Below are 21,729 nucleotides of genomic sequence, written 5' to 3'. Positions count from 1 at the left end.
GTAGTAGTAAATATCGATGAGAAAGTCATCTAATTCAATGGGTAAGGCCTGAGCCGCCTTCTTGGCCGTATTGTGCATCATATGGCAAGGGCATCCCATGATGTAGCACTCTGGATTTTGTTTGTGGATATAAGCAGCGACTCCTTTGTGCTTGCCCACCATGACAGAGGCATTATCAGCACAAAAGGAAACACAATTTCCCCACGGAATTTTCCTGTCACTGAACTCATGATCAAGCAGTTTGAAAATGTTTTCTCCAGTGGAATCTTGTTTGCACGCAGGCAAACTTAGCAAACCTTGCTTCACAATCCCAGCACTGTTGTCATAGTACGAAATCAGGACAGGATATAGCTGGGCCTCACCACTGTCATTGCTACCATCTGTAGCTAGTCTAGCAATATCGGCAAGAGATGAAGCAGTAACATTTGACAACTCACCAATTATTGCTGAAGTTTTTGTTCTTGCACATCCATACTTTGAAGCAACTTTTGAATCTGGAAACATCTTTTGAAATAGAGGTCCAGCATGATCTGAGACTGATATGGGCAAGTTATGTTCCACAATAAATCCACTAAAGAGAAGTTCCGCTCGGGTAACATCCTCTTCCTCGCTTGTCCCTTGTTTGGTGAAATAATTCAGAAGTGTACCGGTACTCGTGCTCGAAGATCTCTCCTTTGCAATGTCTGTGTGCCGTTTGCTTCCAACGTGCTTCCGAATATCATCGCGACCTCCGTGCTCAACTGAAATATCAACGCTGCATACTGTACAATACGCATGATGAATTCCTCTTTCAGACTTTCGAATACACGGGTATTGGAGACTGTATTCGGTCTTGTACTTCTGAGACCATTTCTTGGTCTTCGTAAGCTTCTTTTCTGCCATTTCGTAATCAACATCGAGGGCTTGAAGCATCGGTAACTTCGAAGTCGATGTTCCACAGCTGCAGCGCGACTCGTAGAACTCTAGCAGCTGTTAAACACCGCACGGTGGTCGCGACCGCCGGGCTGGTACGGGGCCCAGCTGCATGCAGTGAGCGTATCGCATGCATATACACTGTGCATACATACCGCATGCACTGTATTGCACACATACCGCATGCACTAAATCTCAGTGCATGATCGCATAAGCGAGATCCAGACCCAATGTTTCGCTGCTCCTCATTTGAATTTGCAATTTTTTACGTACAATTTGGTAGCAGCGAACGTTATGGAGTTACCACATGCTATACGTAGCAGACGATGCTTTTCATTCAATTCTCATACTAGTACATTCTGATTAGTGAACAGTGCAAAAATATCAAAATTTCGGGAGGATAAGGATAGTGATCGTAAGGGCGGGAGTTTGGGTGAATTTTCGGAAGCCTCCCGATGAAATCGGGAGGGTTGGCATCTGTGCAATACCCTCTGGTCTACGCCTAGTTGGTCAAGGGTTCATCCTACAGCAAGATAATGACCCAAAACATACCTCCAGGTGATGTCAGAACTACCTTGTAAGAAAAGAACAAGACGGTTGGCTTCAAATCATGGAATGGCCAGCACAGTCTCCAGACTTAAAACCCATCGAGCTGGTTTGGAATGAGCTGGACAGAAGGGTGAAAGCAAAGCAACCTACAAGTGCAACACATTTGTGGGAACTTCTGCAACAGTGTTTGGCAGAACTTTCCGAACAATATTTGATTTCCATTGGAGAAAGAATGCCACGAGTATGTTCAGCTGTTCAGAGCGGTCCAGTTCAGTATATCTGCAAAAAGTGGCTACTTGGATGAGTCAAAAATTTAGATGAAATTTTGTTCAACAAAACGATTCCATGATTTCTGTTTTATCTGCAATTGTTTATTTGTTCTATGCTTTAATTTCAGAGTTGATTGAAACATTAAACTGCTTAAATTTCAGTAAAACTGGAAAAATGGGGGTTTCTAAAACTCTTGACCGGTCGAGTATATATTTATATATATATATATATATATATATATATATATATATATATATATATATATATATATATATATATATATCTTCTTCTTCTTCTTTCGGCTGCTCCCGTTAGGGGTCGCCACAGCGGATCATCCGTGTGATCCGCATAGTGATTTGTCACAGGTTTTACGCCGGATGCCCTTCCTGACGCAACCCTGGTCGCCTCTTACGACACAGGGATATGGTACACCTATTTTAACCGGGGTATACACCGGCCCAGTATACTGGTACTCATTTCGCCGACCTCGGAAGGATGACAGGCTGAGTCAACCCCCTGGTGTATTAATTCAGTGGCCCAACGGGGCTTGAACTCAGGACCTTTTGGATCCCAAGCCGCTGCCCTAACCACTGCGCCAACACACCAGGCTATTATATATATATATATATATATATATATATATATATATATATATATATATATATATATATATATATATATATATATATATATATATATATATATATATATATATATATATATATATATTGTTACGGTTGTGGAAATTCACAATACACCATAAAGGGTCCTCAGGTGAGATATATCGATAAGTTCATGTGTAGTTTGCCCATACCCGTTGTTTAGAGGGAATATGTGTGATTCATTTGGGCTGTGACGCTTTAGTTAGCCGTTTTTCTTTATCTATCGTTATTTTGAGCCACCATTGCCACAAACCTCCACGCAAACAACAACCGCCACCAACTACACCACAACGCCTACCACGCTCACACCACCCCCACAACAATCACCACCATCTTCGCCACTACGCCCGCTTACGAACGCCATCCTTCGCGGACCACAGTAAGACGGTTTCCGCACCACGGAAACCGTCCGAAAAGGATTGGAAGAACAAAACCACTTGTGAAGCCTGTGGGGTTTTTTCCTGCCATTTTTCCCCGCGCTTGGTGTGAAGGGGAGGGGTGGGGAAGCTCGCTCCCGATTGGTAGACGCGCAGTGTGACGCGGACGGGAGTGAGGAACGCCCCTTTTTGGGAGGCTCCCGGAAGGGGGGTGGAGCCCGAAACGGGGCGGAGCGAAGGGCGGAGCCCCGCTCCATAAAAGACGGACACGGGCGGGGCGCGTTCTCTTCTCTTCTCTTCTTCGCCCCTTGGTGAATGCGTTCCTTCCTCTTGGATATCTCTTTGGTCCTCCCGTATGCTCTCTCCTCGTGACGGTTGATCCACAAACCAACTCGCGTTCCCTCCCTCCTCGTTCGTTCCCGCGCTCGTGGCCCGGCGATGCCTATTGGTGGGAGACGCGGACGGAGGGCACCGCAGGCGGCCTGAGGTGGACCTGCGAGAGCGGACACTGAGAGTGCCGGAGACGGTTCACCGGCCGCAACAAGGGAGGTTCTTCTTTTCTTTGGGCTTTTGTATGTGTTTGTGGCACCAGTCCGACAAGTAAAACTGATTAAGTGCTTGTACATTGCTTTAGTCGGTCGTATTTTGTCTGTACATCTATTTGCCTGTTTGCCTGTACATATGTGCATGATTGTTGCTGACTGGAAATAAGTGCTTCCGTGTGTCGCGCATTAAACGTGCTTGTCCAATTGTTCCCCCATTTCGCTTCGTCCTTTCCTTTGTTGAATCTCCATCTTGCATCACATAAAGGATTGATAGTGGGTTTAAAACACCCGGTAACTAATCTGAACCGTCAAGGTCGACGATAACTCCGCTCGGTTATCCCTGTAGCACGGAACGAGCCGCTTAAGCGGTTCGTGTCCGGAGTCGACCTGTGGCGTGGTACAACCCCTCGGAAGGTTACCCGTGCGAGTACTTAGGTATATCGACTTTCGGCGATTCACCCTATTCCGCGCGGGTAGAATGCGGACTGGGTTGTGGTGAGGTTCAACCCCCACCCGTGGCAAGCTCCTTGGCGATAGTTCCAAGAGGGGCACGACTGAATTGTCCATTCCGGTGGGCGACGCGGTCGCCATTCGAGTTACGTGGCCGATCGCACGCCAGGCAGGCCAGAATTCGTAACAATATATATATATATATATATATATATATATATATATATATATATATATATATATATATATATATATATATATATATATATATATATATATATATATATATATATTTGCACAAAGTGAGTGAGTAATGATGAAGAACAGTCTAAAAGACACCGAACAACACAGTCAATTCTGATTGGACATTCTCTACTGATGTGTCATCACCTCCCAATGGTCTAGGTGGGAGGACCTCTAACTCGAAGATGAACACTGAACAGTCTCCTCCCACCTTGACCATTGGGAGATGATGCATCAGTGGAGAACGTCCAGATATATATATATATATTTTTTTTTTTTGAGAGATTGCATCTCTCCCAAGCTGAGAATAGCCATTTGTTAGCAGAATTACTTTTTAACAATCAAAAGTAAAAGAAAGAGCCAAAGGCATTCATTATAGAGCACTCTTAACAGCTGCAGTTCTTGGCTGTGTTAAAAGCCAAAGCATGTAGTCTCTTTCTTTGTGACACGGCTGAGCAACTGGCTTTTATTACCCTTGTAAAAACCTTGAGCCAAGAGAAGCCCGATCGTAAATCGGCCTTGAGCCAAGGAAGCTTGGTCATAAACAAGCCTCGAGCCGAAGGAAACTCGATCGTAAATCAGTGCCATTTGACACAGCACAACAGCTGCTTCCACTTTCCAAGGAGTGGAATAAGGAAAGGAAGGTAAAGGCTCTTAAAAAGTAATCCGTCTTCCTGACTCCCTGGCCGGATAATGACCAAACCAGATGGCTTTTAGAGCCCAAAGGGAGGAAATCAGCACCTGGCTTTTACCCCTTGGAGGAAATTGATCTTTAGGAAACAAAGCCTCAATAGAAAGCAGTGATGGGAGCTGGGCCAATCTTGAAACCAGATGGTCCCACAAGGGGCAGGACAAATTGTATATAAGGCAAGCCAGAGTGCCAAGCTCGCAGAGTTAGATAGAGCTGGACTACTGTGGGTATTCTGTGTCTCTCTATATCTCTCCATGTATACATGTTTGGTGTGAATTAAAGCTCTTCTCTACCAAGACCATACGTGTGGACAGCGCTCGATCTCAATCAGCGGTGCAACGTGGTCTCAACATATATATATATATATATATATATATATATATATATATATATATATATATATATATATATATATATATATATATATATATATATATATATTTTAGCTTGTGTATTTGTAGGTAGAAGTGTTTGATTTGTATGCATGCGCTTCTAAACCGCTGAAAGGAATGGGTTGGAATTTGGTATTTGTACTTGCGGTGTGCCCAGGAAGGTTTTAGGTGTTAAAAATATATAATAGTTGTGGGGGTTTGGGAGGGATTAGACAAGGCCAATTCTCGATGTAAATGTGTATTGTGTAGCACTTCTCTCGGCGGGAGAGTATTCCAAGTCCCAGTGGTTCACGGTGTTATAATAATATTTCTATATGAAAGCCAGATAGGATCGAAAACTACGTGGCCAATTACTATGCGTGCTCTGTACGTTGTACACACTGCTGGACAGAATAAGTTGAAAATTTGTGGTTGTACTCTGGGTGTACATGGAAACATTCTGCTACGTTTCGATGGCCACCTTCAACTTAGATTTTTACTTTGATGTGAAAGTGGGGAATTATCATAAGAAGTGGGTGATTATCATACCTGCTAATTCACTCTTGCACCACGAGACAGGATAAATTGAAAACTGCATGTTATCCATCAGAAAGAAATCAAAACTCTTGAAAGTTGTACAAATCATTCTAAAATACACAAATTATCTGTTATTGTATAACTAGCAAATACCACCTGTCGCTTCGCTGACAATCATAGTTTTACGGCTGTTTCCATGTTTGCATGTTTGCATGTGTAAGCCGTGATTCACCGAATGGTTGATTTCCAGGCTGCACGATCCCTTGCTCGCCCTCTTGTTAGGCCTTTAACTCTAAGATCATCTCAGCAACACATCCCATGTTTTCCTCAGACTGCCTCTATTCTATTCATATATTCAGACTGCCTCATATCCTTACATTCACATTCATATTTATACACCTCCTCACACAACTACCTGACCACATCCTTTCCACATGTCCGAACCATCTCGACCTACCTCTACACATAACCTCACTAATGCTTTCTACACCTAACCTATCTCATAATTCCACATTTGATTTCCTATCCTTCAGTCACATCACACATCCACCTCACCATTCTCATTTTGTTTCGTTCACACCTCCGTTAAGCCTCCTCTTTTTATCACCCATGTTTCACTGCCAGACAACATCACGCTTCTAACCCAAGCTGCATAATATAAAGTTTTCGCTTTCACCAGAGAGAGGCCCCTCTTGATGTCAACAGGGGTAACAACTCCCTAAACTTCCTCCAGCCACTTCTATTTTTTTTTCCATTCGCTGCTGCCTCCACACCACCACCTGCAACAATCATATCACCAAGGTAACAGAATTTATCCACACATTCCAGGGACATATCCCATAAACTAACCTTTCCACTCTTAACTGGAGTCACGTGTTTACCTGCGCAAACAGCACATTTGAAGTCAAGAACCACATGCAATCACCCCTGATGCCGCCACACCTCTTGTGCACCCAGCAGTTGCAGGATTTACACAATATTGAATTGTTACCTCCACCTTTTTGACAGACAGCACAGGGCCACCTCCCTCTTTTTTCCACACTTCCTTCCCGCACCACTAATCAGTACTTTTGTATTCCCTGTATTCACTTTCAGTCCTCTGGCCTCCATACTGTACATTTGCCCATTACCTCTTCCACACTGTCCGCTATCAGCATAGGTCATCAGCATACAGGAGCTCCCGAGGTGAGCCTCCTCTAAATTCCTGTGATATTTCCTCAAGAACCATAATGAACAAGATTGGGCTTAAGACTGACACCCTGATGAACACCCACTTTCACTTCAAAATCCTCACTCTGCACTCCATTTACCCTCACAGAGGTTTGAGCCATCATACATTACCATGGCTACCCGAACTAACCAATCCTCCATATGTAACTTATGGACCATGCATCACTTCCTGAAGCAACCTATTGGGGATACTAAAGGGGGGGGGGGAAGAAGACAAAAGGAGGGGGGAAGAGGGAGAGAGAGAGGAGAGAGGAGGGGTGGGGGGAGGTCGAGGAGTTTTGGTGGGGGGAGGTCGAGGAGGGGTGGGTGGGGGAGGTCGAGGAGGGGTGGGTGGGGGAGGTCGAGGAGGGGTGGGGGGAGGTCGAGGAGGGGTGGGGGGAGGTCGAGGAGGGGTGGGTGGGGGAGGTCGAGGAGGGGTGGGGGGAGGTCGAGGAGGGGTGGGGGGAGGTCGAGGAGGGGTAGGGGGAGGTCGAGGAGGGGTGGGGGGAGGTCGAGGAGGGGTGGAGGGTCGAGGAGGGTGGGGGCGAGGAGGGATGGGGAAAGGGAAGACAGTGTGAGGTGAGAGGAAGGGAAGGCAGACATGCGGTGGAGCGTTAATTTCCACCCGGACACATTCAGAGACAAACACCGCTGGGACGTGTCTGGAGCCAAGCTGGCTGGAGACAAACACCGCTTGGATACGTCCAGAGACAAACTCCTGTCTGGACATAAACACCGTCCGGACACATCTGGATACAAACCCCGTCTAGACATAACCACCATCCACATATGTCCAGAGAGAGAGAGAGAGAGGGAGAGAGAGAAAAATGTGGGAGGAGGGTGCTGCACTGTATTGGGAGGGGGTAGAGCAATAATGGGGGAGAGAGAGAGCGTTATGCTTTATAAACAACACACACGCACGCACCTGATATCGGCAACAACCTAAAAACCATGAGTATCTTTCATCAAAAAACAACATTGCATTCATGTGGATGTTTCAGGGATATGTTCATAAACATTAATCTTTATAAACAGCTGCGTGTGACAGGTGGAAAATACAACAACAATTTGGCTCAGTAATTTAGAAAATAATTCAACACAGCAAATGGTTTGGAAATCTGGTGTTATATCACAACCAGTCACTCAGAGTGACGGAACACGAACCAGTCGCTCTGAAATAACGTGGCGGGCAAAAGCGTCCGCAGTGAGTGAAGGATTCACTCAGCAGGACGTAGTGCGGTACTGCTATCGACTGTAAGGCATTCGGCAAGTGGCTTAAGCACTCATGCAAACACTCCAATTAAATGGTTGATAAGGAATGGTTGGCCAGGCTGTCACTGCATATCATTTCGGATCCCTTTAATTTTAAAGCTGGTCTTCACTGTGCACACAGTAGTAAATGAAAAAAATTGAATTTGTTCAAATAATGACTTTATTCACAAAAGAGTTGCAGCTTAATGCAGAACAACCCTGGAGACATCGCAAAGTTCAATCACGTGTGACGTAAACATTGCAGATAATCTGCCACCTTGCCTGCTGGTCTGTGCACGCGTCACGTGGTACATCGGTTTGGGGTCCGTGCAAACGTCATAACTTTTTTCTTTTTAAACGTGTTTTTTTTGCCAGATTTTCTTTGATTCCCAGTAGAGCACCTCACAAAACCTCTGAAAATATAGATACAGATCTGGTAGATGCTATGGATAAGCAGTCCCTCTGAGGGACTGGGTGCGAGGTCTCGCAGTGAATACATTAAATCATATAGCTCAATGAAGGTAGTTCATTTTGGCACATTCCTAAATTTTTTTGTTCACGCAATATATTTCTCGAAACAACAGAAAAAGGTAAGTTTAATACTTTGCAGATTTCACATTTTCTTGTGTATCTACGAAGGAGGGAGCATAGGCTTGCTTGCTTAAAGTAAATAGGTACATTTGCTTCGTTAGAAGACTCGTTATTTCTTTAAATTATCAGATTTCACAACAGATTTTGACACTTATTTAGTCTGGACGATATCCGATCCTCAAGCCCAAAATTATATTTTGACGATATATTTTACTTGGTCTGTGAGAGTAGATCATGGGAAATCGTATCATATAATGCATTAAATCGCTCCAAGCTCATAATTTGAACACTATAGTACTTACAAAAACGATGCATACAGCGATTCGTAGCTATGATGAACAGACATTTTTTTGATAATACGAGAGAGAAAAGTGAAAAAAAAAAAAAAAAAAAAACTTCATCATTAAGAACTCGTTTCGGCCTGTTCCAAGTCAAGGCATGGTTGAGCAGGCCAAAAAAAATCATGGTGGCTTCAGACCCCAGCGAGGTTACCCAGGAAATGCTTTAAGACCCCAGAGAATGAGGTGGCAGAGGATCACCTGATGAAGGATAAAATTAAATAAGGCCATTAATCATCTTCAAAAGGGGTGTTTTCATGAACCCAAACACCCAGTTTTCACTCTTGCACTTCCTTGGAGTTCCCTTAGTATGCATGCGATGCTTTAGGCTGCTAGGTTTCATGGTTTTGGAGTTATGGAGGACACACACACACACACACACACACACACACACACACACACGTTAGTATAGATGAAAACTAGTCATCATAAATGTGGGGGGAATTTGTTGGCACAGATGTCTGTTTCTTTGTTTATAGGAATAAATGTGTTGAAACTTGGTAGATGCAATGAGGATGTGCATGAGAATGCTCGACCAAGTTGGGATGGCCCCTCCAATTTACATTTGCCCCCAGTCACCCTCCGCCACACCCATGATGGAATGACTGTCTCTAGTGGGTTGTAAATTGTAGAGCAAGTCAGGGCAGGAACATCAAAATTGGTCAGGAAGTTGGCAATAAACCTGCCTATTCTTCATCGAAAAACACCATGGGATCTTTGACATATACCAAGAACCAATGCTAACAGATGGGTCCCCAGCTTAAGATACTGGAGGGATAGTGTACTTTTTGATGGAACACCATGCCGATGAAGCACCAGTCCAACAGTTTATAATGGAGCTGAGAATTGAACAAACAAGATATCTCAGATGTAAGTAACCTCCTCCACAGCATGTTATCAAATATTTGGTGAAATGACAGCAACACAACTGAAGGCACATACTGTAGAGGCCAAAGTTCTTGGAAAATGACTGTGCGCAGAGTAGCTCCAGGCCATGGGACTCAAACAGACGAATCGCAGCTGCATCTTCATCTAGCTTCCCTGAAGCAAAGCCCTGATATGCAGAGTCGAAGAATGGAAAAAGATTCCGGCGCTATGGAGGGTTTAGGGGATAAATGTGTGATTAAGGTGATGAATGAAGGGAAACAAAGCATGTCGATTGATCCATACCCAGCAAAACATAAAATAAAAAAGTCTCACCTTGACCACATCCAGGATCTGTAGCCACTGTGGTCCAGTGGGGTCTGTTCCAGTGGGATTGTGGGCACAAGCATGCAACAGCACCACTGATTTTTCTGGGGCTGACTGCACACACACACAAATACATGTGCTCTCATTTTATTTACTTGGATTATCACTTAAAATAATTTGCTGGCCATTGTGTGCAATACAGCAGGACCTCAAGATCTTCTAGGAGCTCGGTTAAAGCAAGGCGACGGCAAGCTTCATCCCAGTAGCGATACTTGCGCAGATCCGTGAAACCCGCATCTCGAAATGTTGATAAATGGTTTCCTGAATGAAGAACCCACAATTATTTTCTCATATATCAAGAACCCCCTCAAGATATTTTCCTTCTTATCTAACATGTTTGGAAAGAGGTCATGAAAAACAAAAACAAATCCTCTTTTTCTGTTTCACTTTAGGAATTACTGCATCTTGATTTATATTAATTCTGCACAACAAAGCAAGACAATCGTGGGAGAGGCAAGATAAGGAAAAGACATAAAAATGTAAAGAGAGGCAAGAATGAAATGCTCAAGTCTAACCCCACGTGGGTTCTGAAAAGTAGACAGGACATTTGCCACCCAGCTCGGGATTCCACCAGCGGCGCAGGAATTCTGCTCCAATACGCAAAGCTCCCGTTCCACCAATTACCTGCACACCAGCTGCCTGCCAATAAGAGGATGGTGGCACCGGGAGGAACACAAAAAATGTGCTATGAGGTTGAAACCTTTAAACAAGGTGATAAAATCAGATAATGTTTTGTAAAACAAGCTGTCTGCATTCCCAATATGCCCATATTGATGTAAGGGTTAAACAACAGACAATGCATATTGTCATCCACCCTTCCAACCCGATGTGCAAGCTTACATGGAAGGCAGTTACATTCCACCCACTCCCTCCCCCCATGCAAAATTCAGTTGCATTCTGCCCCCCCTCCACCTCCCCCAAGCAAAATCCAATGGCAGAGGCCACAGTCTGTTGTCTCCACACTGTCCAAATAAAGGGAAGAGCAATTTGTTTCATAAATGAAGGTTATTGTACATAATTTTGGTTTTAGCCCGAGTTTTCAAGGCTGATTCGTGTGAAAACACAGAAGAGTCATAAGCATTGCCCATCATAAGCATTTGGCATGTTTTTGTTTCATGTTTGCCATGCAAATGTACATTTTGCCAAAATATAATGTAACCGCTTTAAATTACCCTCACGAGGACTTCTGACTCTCTATATACATTTGAAGACCGAACAACGCATCTTCTATTATGAAAGAAAGGTACCTTTTGATTACAACACATGCAGATAAGAGGAAATAAAGTAGTCTTTGAGCGAATGAATGTTTGATACTATAAAGTATTAAAAATAAACCATGTATATTTGAAGTATTTAATCATACAATGCCAACCCTTCATTGTGACAGCCTTTTATGCCATACACCAGTGAAATAAGTGAAGGTGTTTGTACATAATTTTGGTTTTAACCCGAGCTTTCAAGGCTGATTCATGTGAAAGCACATGTTTTTCTGCTAACGCCAATTTTGACGGGCTTTTCTGCTGGTGTACTAATAATATGCATCTATCTGCATTTCTAGTCCTCACTAAAATTTACAGACCAGTGTTTGTGTGTGTTTCTTTGCCACGCTACTCCTCCTGCAGCCCTGGGCTGATTACATCCATACTTGCTACATTGGATCAGCATGACCCCAATTAATGTATAGGCGTGTTTTTTTATCTTTGCCGGTGGTCTTGGAGGGGGGGAGGGACACAAATCCTCGATGTAAATGTGTATCATATAGCGCCACCACCGAAAGCCCTACCCCGTTCTCATGAGCACTTCAAGAAGACCTAAGTGACATTACCTTCCCTGGCAGGTTGGCATTGATACAGTGTGAAGATGATTTGCTTATTTGCTCTAAAACTAAAAAGGCTTGTAAAAGAGACACTCTGGTGTTGTTGATGGCACGAGAAAACAAAGGGCACAAAGCTTCCAAGGACAATTTGCAGTTTTACCAGATAGATTTGGGGTTGGCAAATACTATTGATGGATTCCAGCCAACACCATTGCCAATGAAATGGGGTCAGGTACCTGCAAGGCATTGACTTTCTTCCATGCTGTCACTGGAATGACACCGTTTCAACATGAGCTGGAATAGGAAAGAGAACCACCTTTGAGACATGGAAAGGTTACTTTGATGCGACACCAGCTTTTTGTATGCTTTCCACTCAGTCAGAAAATATATCTGAAGAGGATGTTGCCTCCATTGAAAAATTTGTGGCCTTGTTGTGAAGATGCACATGCCATCGCAGCAAAGTAAACCATGCCCACCAGGTGCTGTTTACCCAGGGCAACAGAAGCATTGAGAACATACCTCAAACTCAGGTTGCCCTTCTGGAACACAAAGAGAGCATCTTATCAAGCTGGATATGCCTAGGGGCAGATGCTTGTAGGCGGGCAGGAGCTACCCACCCCAGAGTACTGGGGCTGGGAATCAACCACTGGAGGATGGTCACAAAGATGGACAACATTACCAGAGGCAGCCAAGTCATGCCCAAAACTGATACACTGAAGACTATGCAAGTATTGTAAAGCCTGTTGTTCCTGTATTGCACTCTGTGCCTGAAAATACCAAAATGAATGAACACTGTGTTGAGAGAGCGGAAATCTTTATATCTCATGGAATAATGCACATCTTTACCTTTTGAAAACTCATTGGGTGGGTTATGTGCAACGAACCCGACCATTCATCAAATTGATGTGTCTGTCCGTCTGTCAACATTTTGGTTTCCGGGTGGTAACTCGACAACGTCTTGGCCGATTGACTTCAAATTTAACATGGTGGTAGAACATGACATGAGCTTGGTCCCTTTCAAACCCAGGATCAGGATTATCTCATGGAATTATCTCCTGTTTACCAATAAAAGTTGTTGGAAAAAATAAAAAATAAAAGAAACCAATGTCACTCGCAGGGTGACCCATATCTTGCCAAAAGGTGACCACGTGTGACTTCTTTAAGGTCACACTGAGGTGAACAGAGCTGCTATCCACCAGGAGCGACTCCTTGAGGAATATCTGCCTACGAGAGATTCCGATGAGAATCGTTCTAGAGAGTAACCATGAAAAATATGCGTTTGCCTCATAACGTCACCATATGACGTCATAATGTCTAAAGCTTGACATATCGAGAAAGCACTCATCGAGGTGTTCAATTTGAGGTACTATACGATATGGTTCCTAAAACTTGAAAATTTGACCTTGGGGTCAAATATGTTTGACCTCAGGTGCTAACCATGAAGGTCAAGGCCAATCACCACCAAAAATTAATCAGCTGAGTGCCAGACCATGAACTATATTCCCATGAAGTTTGAAGACGATCCGATCAAAATTACTCAAAAAACAAGGGTTTCATCGACTCCCCTGATTTGCGACAAAGTGACCTTGACCTTTGACCTTCAAAATGTTATGCGCTGAAAGGGACCTCTATAGGCCTCTGATATGCAAAGTTACAAAAATTTCCAATGATAACTGTGCTCTGTAGAGTGATTTATACGCGATTACAGACAAAAAAAACAAAAAACAAAACAAAAAAAAACATATGAAGGTCAAGGCCAATCGCCACCAAAAATTAATCAGCTGAGCGCCAGACCATGAACTATATTCCCATGAAGTTTGAAGACGATCCGATCAAAATTACTCAAAAAATAAGGGTTTCGTCGACTCCCCTGATTTGCGACAAAGTGACCTTGACCTTTGACCTTCAAAATTTTATGCACTGAAAGGGACCTCTATAGGCCTCTGACATGCGAAGTTACAAAAATTTCCAATGATAACTGTGCTCTGCAGAATATTTTATAAGTGATTACAGACAAAAATAAAAATAAAAAAATAAAAAAAACATACAAGCTGACTAACATATCTTGCAAAAACTTCGTTTTGGCAAGATAAAAAGGATGTTATTTTTATTCCATGCCTCCTAATAGAAAAGAAACACATTTTAAACACCCTGTTAAGTGAAGCAATCTTCAATACACTGCCCACATGTATATTGCATGTTATATTTACACATGTGCATGGGTGAAACTGCAGAAGTTTTGAAAAAACGTAAAGAGATGAGCAAACGACTCTTTACTAGAGAAGGGGCATGCATGCTCCCTCGGGAATTTTTGAGAAAATAAATAAATAAACGATGTCAAAACATGCATTTTGGGGATGATCCTATCCAAATTGTAACAAAACAAACAAAGCAAATGAAAGTGATATTTGGTGAAGAATTATTTTTATTTCATCTGAACATCCATTGCTGGGAAGTTTATTTTCAGTTAGTTGGTACAGAATTTTATCATTAAAGAAATTAATACTGAATACCACAAACCTTTCCAGGAATTTCAATTCAAGCATTTTAAAGGGGGCGGTGGGAATGTCACGGGGCAAGTACTAGAGCGGTTTACTAGAATCACCCTCGCTCATGGTGCAAAACAAGGTGTCATGTAATGGAGGGGATTACTAGTATCACCCTCGCTCCATTGTAAACCAGAGCATTCACTACCCTCCTAATGTTTTCTGCGTATTTCTTTACTTGGAAGATACTGGACTCATTAACATCATAATTCATCCATCCATTGGGACCATACTCTGTGCAGGGGCGTTGGTGCTGCCTAAGCAGTCTCCTTGGCTATTGTACACAATCCTGGACGGGTCGCCACTCCGACACAGGATACCAGCATGCTGGTACTCATTTTGCCAACCTCGGAAGGATGACAGGCAGAGTCAACCCCACCTGGTATTAATTCAACAGCTGAGTGGGATTTGAACTCAGGATACTCAGATTCCAAGCCTACCACCCTAACCATTAAGCCAACACCAAGCATTAACACCATAATGTCTTCCCAAAACACCTCGCTTCAACACCCCCTGTTGTGAATTTGTGGCCATTTTGATTAGAATTCCTGAATTAAGTAGGTTTTCATTACAGTAAATCGGATCTGAGAGTGTACTTTATTTATTTATCTGTCCGTCTATCTTTTGTCCCGGGATTCTCCATTTTCGTCGTCCTATGCCTTTTATAATAAGCTGTTATTCTGTAAGAATGTTATTCGTGAAACTATTTGGCGTGGCTTAATGACGAATCCCCAGGGAAGGTTAAAATTGGTAATGTTCTCCAAAAAGAGACAGGTAAAATTAACAATTCTAACCCTAACCCTCCAGCAGGGATCAGTAAACACACACCATGCCAGTGGTGCAAGGGAAAATTGCATGTCATAACTCGTAATCAACAAATGAGTTCTAAAAATTGATTTTGTTTACATTTATAACACTCTAATCCCTGTACTTGCCACACTTTTCTCAACCCCACTCCTCCCACCAGCAAAAATGAGTCGAGAGCCTTACGGATTTATATAATAGTGGTGCAGCACAGGAATGATGGGCCAAATAGCCTCCTCCTGTGTGAAAGTTCCTCATTAAGATTGATTGGTCCAGTATCGATGTGGTCACAAACTTTATCGTGTCCAACAGACAATATCAGGTTTTGTATTCCCATCTACTTCATGCAATCACTCCTTTCCATGAAGTTCATAACATCATAAATATATGTGGAAAAAGATGGGCCCACACCAGGAATCGAACCCAGGTACTCTGGCAAACCATACGAGTGTTCTGCTATCAGAGCTATCTGGGCGACCCACTGGCTGAGCAACGCAATTCTTCCACATATGCAAGTTCGATTCCTGGGTTTGGGCTCGTAATTTTTCCACATATATTTATGATGTTGGTTCTATCCTGTTCCTATCATGTGCTGTCTTTTTGGCTGCAGGTTGCATCATTGGTTAGGGGCACGGCTATGTCTGATGCATTGCTCCTATTACCAGTACATTGGTGCTCATTTCGCCGACCTCAGAAGGATGACAGGCTGAGTCATCCCCCTGGTGTTAATTCAGTGGCCAGCGGAGCTCAAAATCAGGACCCGAGGATCCTAAGCCCTAACTGCGAAGCCAACACCAGGCTGGTTTGATCCTCTTCATGTCTAATGATATGACTGCGCCCCCCCCCCCCCGTGGTGTTTAATAGTCGACATGGATTTGTCCCCTCCATAGGGGGAAGACCCTCTCATGAGCAGGTCCTCATTGCTCATATGGTTAGCAGCGAGTGCCCCGGAAGCAGTGGGGGAAAGAGAGTGGCATTTCTATATGTGGAGGAATTGGGTTGCTCAGCCAGTAGGTCGCTCAGATAGTTCAGATAGCAGAGCACTGGTTCAGTGTGCCACAGGACCTGGGTTCGATTCCCAGTCTGGGCCCATAATTTTTCCACATATATTTATGATGTTGCTTCTCTCCTGTTCATTTCTAATTATATAAGTTCATAGTGATGGGGAAAAAAAATCAAACAATGGACACTATTTCCGTATTTACCGACAAAGACAGACGTTGTCTTGCCTGGCGGACATCTGATCATGGGAACGCACTTGTAAGCTTTTGTACCTGGCTAATTTCTACAAAAATACCTCATAAAAAAACTAGAGGGGGAGCACTCGGTTGAGTGCAAAACCTCCGCCGCCAATACTGCTGGGTCACTTAAGTGAACCTGATATCCTATTCATTGTAGGTCAAAACGGATCAGACTCTACTGAATCACGATTGAATAAACTAAACTAGATTGACGCGCATGTAGAAATGCCAAAAAAAAAAAAATAAATAAATAAATAAAAATCGAAATTTTTTTGAAAAAAAAAAGTTGCAAAATTTGCTTTTTTTTTTCTCTAACAATTTTTTTTTAGGTTGGACATCACTTAAAACATGTAGAAATGCAAAAAAAAATTCAAATATTTTTCAAATAAAATCGAAATTTTTTTGAAAAAAAGTTGCAAAATTTATTTTTTCTCCAACAAATTTTTTTTTTGGGGGTTGGAAATCACTTAAAACATGTAGAAATGCAAAAACAAAAATTCAAATACTTTTTCAATATGGCCGCCATAGCGGCCATATTGGACTTTGGACCAAGTCCAAAATCTAATGGCATGATCCTTGGACCATACCTAATCCCCCCACCAAGCTTCGTCGAAATCCGTCCCGGAGTTTTTCCGTAATACTGTTCACAAACAAACAAACAAACAAACAGACAGGGGTGAAAACAGTAACCTCCGTCCATCTTCGATGGCGGAGGTTAACTACCGTGGGAATAATTCACATGATCATTGTCATGATGCGTTGGCATTGCACCCCATCCAGATGAAAGGGGTGAAGAAATGAACCAGCATGTCGTAATAGCAACTCGATTCCCGATAAACGCGGCATCTTTTTCTGACAACAAAAATAAGGAAACCTCCAGATACATTGTTGCAAAAATACGGATGAGTTTCACCCATGCATGTGACACTACCTTGATAAATTACGATAAGATATTCAATAACTTCACCCAGTGGCAAGATCTAAAGTGGAGCTTGCTGTTTTATGATTCCTCAAACAACATTTCTGTGAACCTTCCAAGTTTCACGATTTCTTCCAAAATTTGAACGATTTTTCAGCTTAACTGCTGGAGTAATTATCTTCCTGATAATCATAAGCAAGGTTATGGAATCAATCATCACAGTTGGCATAAAATTATGCCTTTTCTGCAACAGCTTAATCTCAGACAATCCATTCAAATTCAGTCCAAAATAGAGGGAGACATGGACAAACAATGAATGTGGGGAGGAAGGGATGCATGGGGTGGACAGAATACGAACAGAAGGAAACTATCAGGAAGTTAAAATATTTTTTTTTAAATGAAGATTTGGAAGGATGTGGGTGGAGGGGGGTTGGGGGGGGGGAATTGAGGAGAGTGGAAAAGATCATAATTTTGGAATAAGGATGAATGAGATTGAAGAGAATGTGGAAGTTGGTTCCAGAGGTGGGAAAGAAAGACGAACAAATGAGTGGAGGTGAGCAGTGATCCTGGATTTAGATAGTTTCACAAATAGGGGGTTGATGGTGGATCGTGTGTGCCCTGCAGAAACCTGAGGGGGACAAAGCACGGAAAGAGCAGAGGGTGCAAGACCAGAAAGGAGGTGGTGAAAGACAGACCACAGACCTGTCTATAATGGGGAAGTGATTGGCAAAAAAAACTCTGCTTCACTGCAGGAGATTCCAATGATCTTGAAGACTTTGGTTTTTATGGTGTCAAGCTGAGCAGAGTGTGAGGCAGAGGAGCCAGCCCAGAGGAGAGAGCAGCTCGTGGTGCATTGCAGATGAAAAAACTCAAGCTGGAGATGAAGGCCTTGTAAGTGGATCGGAGTTCAGGTGTGCCAAGGAAGGACTTTGTACAAAGGAGGATGCCCAGTCGGTGGCTGACCTTGGAGGCCAACAATGAAAAGTGGTTTGCCCAAGAAATATATAATGACTGATAGTGAGACCTAGAAGTTTGAATTGTTCCGAAAGAGGATTGTTAAGAAAGTAGATTGTGGGTGGTGTGTGCTTGCCAAACAGTCCTTTCAGAGAGAGATAGTGAGCGTGTGAGATTTGTCAGGATCGAAAGTCATCTTCCAAGTTGTTATGGCATCCAATGCCACCTCAACGCATGGCTTACTGACTTCATCTACTTCCGTAGTCAACATGTGACACTCAACAGAATCCTTTCATTTCCCCTCTCTGTCAAGGCTGGAGTGTCCCAAGACAGTCTATTGGGTGCAGTCCTATTCCTGATCTTCATCAATGATCTCTGACTTTCTGATGGAAATATTTGCTGATGACTCCACCCTCTGCTGCGACATCCCTCACCCTTTAAAGTGGCAGGCAGCAACCCATTCCCTCTCCAAAAGGACTGTCTCGCAACCACTCCCACCCCTGATATACTTTCTCAACAACCCTCTCAAAGAGGTTCAGTCATTAAAACTCTTGGGTCTCACTCTCAGCCATGATCGCTCTTTGGCAAGCTACATTTCATAATTGGCCTCCAAAGCCAGACACCAATTAGCCAGCCTCCATCATGCAAAATCCTTCCTTGGCACACCTGAGCTCCTATCCACCTACAAGGCTTTCATCCATAGCTATTCCCTCTGAGCTGGCTCCCCTGCTTCACATGTTGCACAGCCTGGAGCCATTGAAACAAAGACCTTCAATACCACTGGAATCTCTCATGATGAAGCTGAGCCTATCACTTGGCAATCGCCAGCAGGTCGGAAGTCTCTGTCTTCCTCCGCCTCATTTCCAGACTTGCAACCTTTGCCCTCTCCATGCTTTGTCCTCTCCCCCCAGGTATCTGCAGGTCACACGTGGTCCACCAGCAACCTCCTCCTGGTGAAACTTTCTAAATCCAGAACCACTGCCCACCTCTACTCATTTATTCCTCTTTTTCCCCACCTGTGGAAACACCTTCCAGACTCTGCAATCTCATTCTTCCCTCCAGGACTTCAAAACAGCCATTCACCACCATCTCAAGTCATCCCCCATCCAAAACCACGATCTTTTCTCCACCCATTAAACTGCCCCAATCTCTCCTAACATTTTTGGCTAATGTATCCATATTGTTCACCCTTTGCATTCTCCCTTACCCCTCATTGTTACATGCATCCCTTGTTTGTCTGTCTCCATCTACTTTCTCTCTCCACCCTGCTGTTGGTGTTTCCCCTTTCTCCCAGTGTTCCCTTTTTGTGTTGTGTCCTGATTTGTTGTGTCAGAGCTCTTCCATGAGCCAAGAGCAAGTATTTAAAAAAAAAACAAAGGATGTGGGATAACATGGTGGTTATGAGCTGTCTTGAAGCACTGGATGGATGAATGAGATTGAAAAGACTGAAGAAGTTTGTTCCCAGGCAAGAGAAAAGAGGATTTAATGAGTGGAGGTAAGCAGTGAATCTGGATTTTGGGAGTTTCGCCAGAACAGGGTTATTGGCAGACCATATGAGCCCTGCAGAAACCCGAAGGGTTGCGTTGGGGGCAGGGAGCATAGCATGGAAATGGCAGAAGGTGCAAGACCAGAAAAGAGGTGGGAGAAGATAGAGAGACCACTGACCTCTATGCAACATGAAAGTAATCAGTCCAAAGACTCTGCTTCATCATGAAAGATACCAATGATTTTGAAGGCCTTGATTTCTACGGCATCAAGCTGAGCAAGGTGTGAGGCAGGGATGCCAGCCCAAAGGGGAGAGTAATATTCCATCAACCTGCTATTCCAAGTGGAAAAATCAAACTGTAAGTGCTGGTTCTGGAAGTGAGGTACTTTATTTGAACTTACCCTTCCGCTCTGTAATCCTGGACTCGCCTCTCCCAGGCTGAGCTGTGTTGCCAGTCGAGTAAATTCTGGATGACCAATGACTGGCAGGTACTCATGGTCCAAGGTGGACTCTTCCAGTTCACGTGCAAGCTGTGCCTCGGTTTTTGCCACAACAGGCAGCACCCAAGGCAGACCATCTTCAGTGCGAAAAGCTGTGAAAAAACAACAAACAAACAACAAAAAGCGAATACTTCGATATCGCGCGGCTGGGGGCAGTAAAAGTCTAGGTTAAGGATGATGAAACATTTTTGCAGTTATAAAATTTAAATGTAGACACGGTGAATTAGCATGCATGATGGGAAGAGATGTGACGTTGGACAAATTTCTATCTATCGCCCTCAGCTCAAAGGAACGTACGTGGCCATAAGTGTGACAGAAGACCTGACAGAAGACACAGGACAGAATAGCCAATTATATAACAGCGTGATGTTGCCGCGCTATAAAAAACAGGACAACCAAATACAGTAGACGATGGCATATCAAACCCTTTCCCCAGTTCAATGATTCCTCCTGTCAGCGTTCGTATTTATCCACCAAATGAGGAACAAAGTGCTCTGCTGTCATGTCGTACTTCCGTGAGCCTCAATTTTGTATTATACTCTATTGAAAATAAGTTATATTGTATCTTCTTTCATCTGCAACACATTCCTGCAGGTGGTATCATTTGTCAGGGGCTGCGGCTGTGCAGCTTATGCATTGCTCCCCAATCGGTCAAACACCATCAATTTCCGGTGTGTGTGGCATTCTCTTTCTCAATAAACAAAAGTCAAGGTCAAACACTACACAAAGTTGTAATTTACTTGCCAGAGCCAGTCTTCAGCCATGGTCAATTACAGTAAGCACTCAAATATCACGGGTTTCGACCAATTGCAGACAACCTATTGTGTTCCAATTTAGTTATTGCAGGATTTATTTTGGCCAATCGGAGTTTTTGAGCTGATACGAGTCATCGTTTGTGTCTGCCTGTACAATTACCTCCAATTACGAGCCCTTTGTTGTTTCTCGTGCACAATTGATAACGGCACCCAAATGTAAAACGACAAATAAAATTAGCTGCCCTAAAAGGCAGAGAAAGGTTATGATGTTGAGCAAAAAAAAAAAATCGAGTTGTTACATAGATTGGAAAAGAGGTGAAAGTGCAGCATCTGTGGACCACCATTCCAGGATCAATGACTCTAATGATCCATAAAAGTGAGTCAAACATCCAGGCAAGTGTTGCTGCCAGCACTCTGCAAAGCGCAAAAGTCTCATTCCAGTCCCATAATCCATATATGGA

At 43.3% G+C, this 21,729-nt stretch overlaps 1 protein-coding gene across 1 annotated transcript in view; it reads right to left on the bottom strand.

Moving 5' to 3' along the window:
- GOT1 (glutamic-oxaloacetic transaminase 1) overlaps positions 1–21,729 on the bottom strand; it is a 36,468-nt gene that overhangs the window by 11,006 nt on the left and 3,733 nt on the right. Inside the window, exons 2-6 of the mRNA XM_085854086.1 lie at positions 20,415–20,605; positions 10,763–10,886; positions 10,396–10,508; positions 10,197–10,301; positions 9,939–10,089 (exon numbers count right to left, since the gene is read on the bottom strand). Of these exons, the coding sequence (XP_085710212.1) occupies positions 9,939–10,089; positions 10,197–10,301; positions 10,396–10,508; positions 10,763–10,886; positions 20,415–20,605 (684 nt within the window). The remainder of the gene's footprint in view (positions 1–9,938; positions 10,090–10,196; positions 10,302–10,395; positions 10,509–10,762; positions 10,887–20,414; positions 20,606–21,729) is intronic.

Source organism: Eptatretus burgeri, chromosome 14 (genome assembly GCF_056783735.1).
Source record: "Eptatretus burgeri isolate ZD-2024b chromosome 14, Ebu_testis_v1, whole genome shotgun sequence".
NCBI classification, from domain to species: Eukaryota; Metazoa; Chordata; class Myxini; order Myxiniformes; family Myxinidae; genus Eptatretus; species Eptatretus burgeri.
This window is presented reverse-complemented; position numbering and strand designations above follow the sequence as displayed.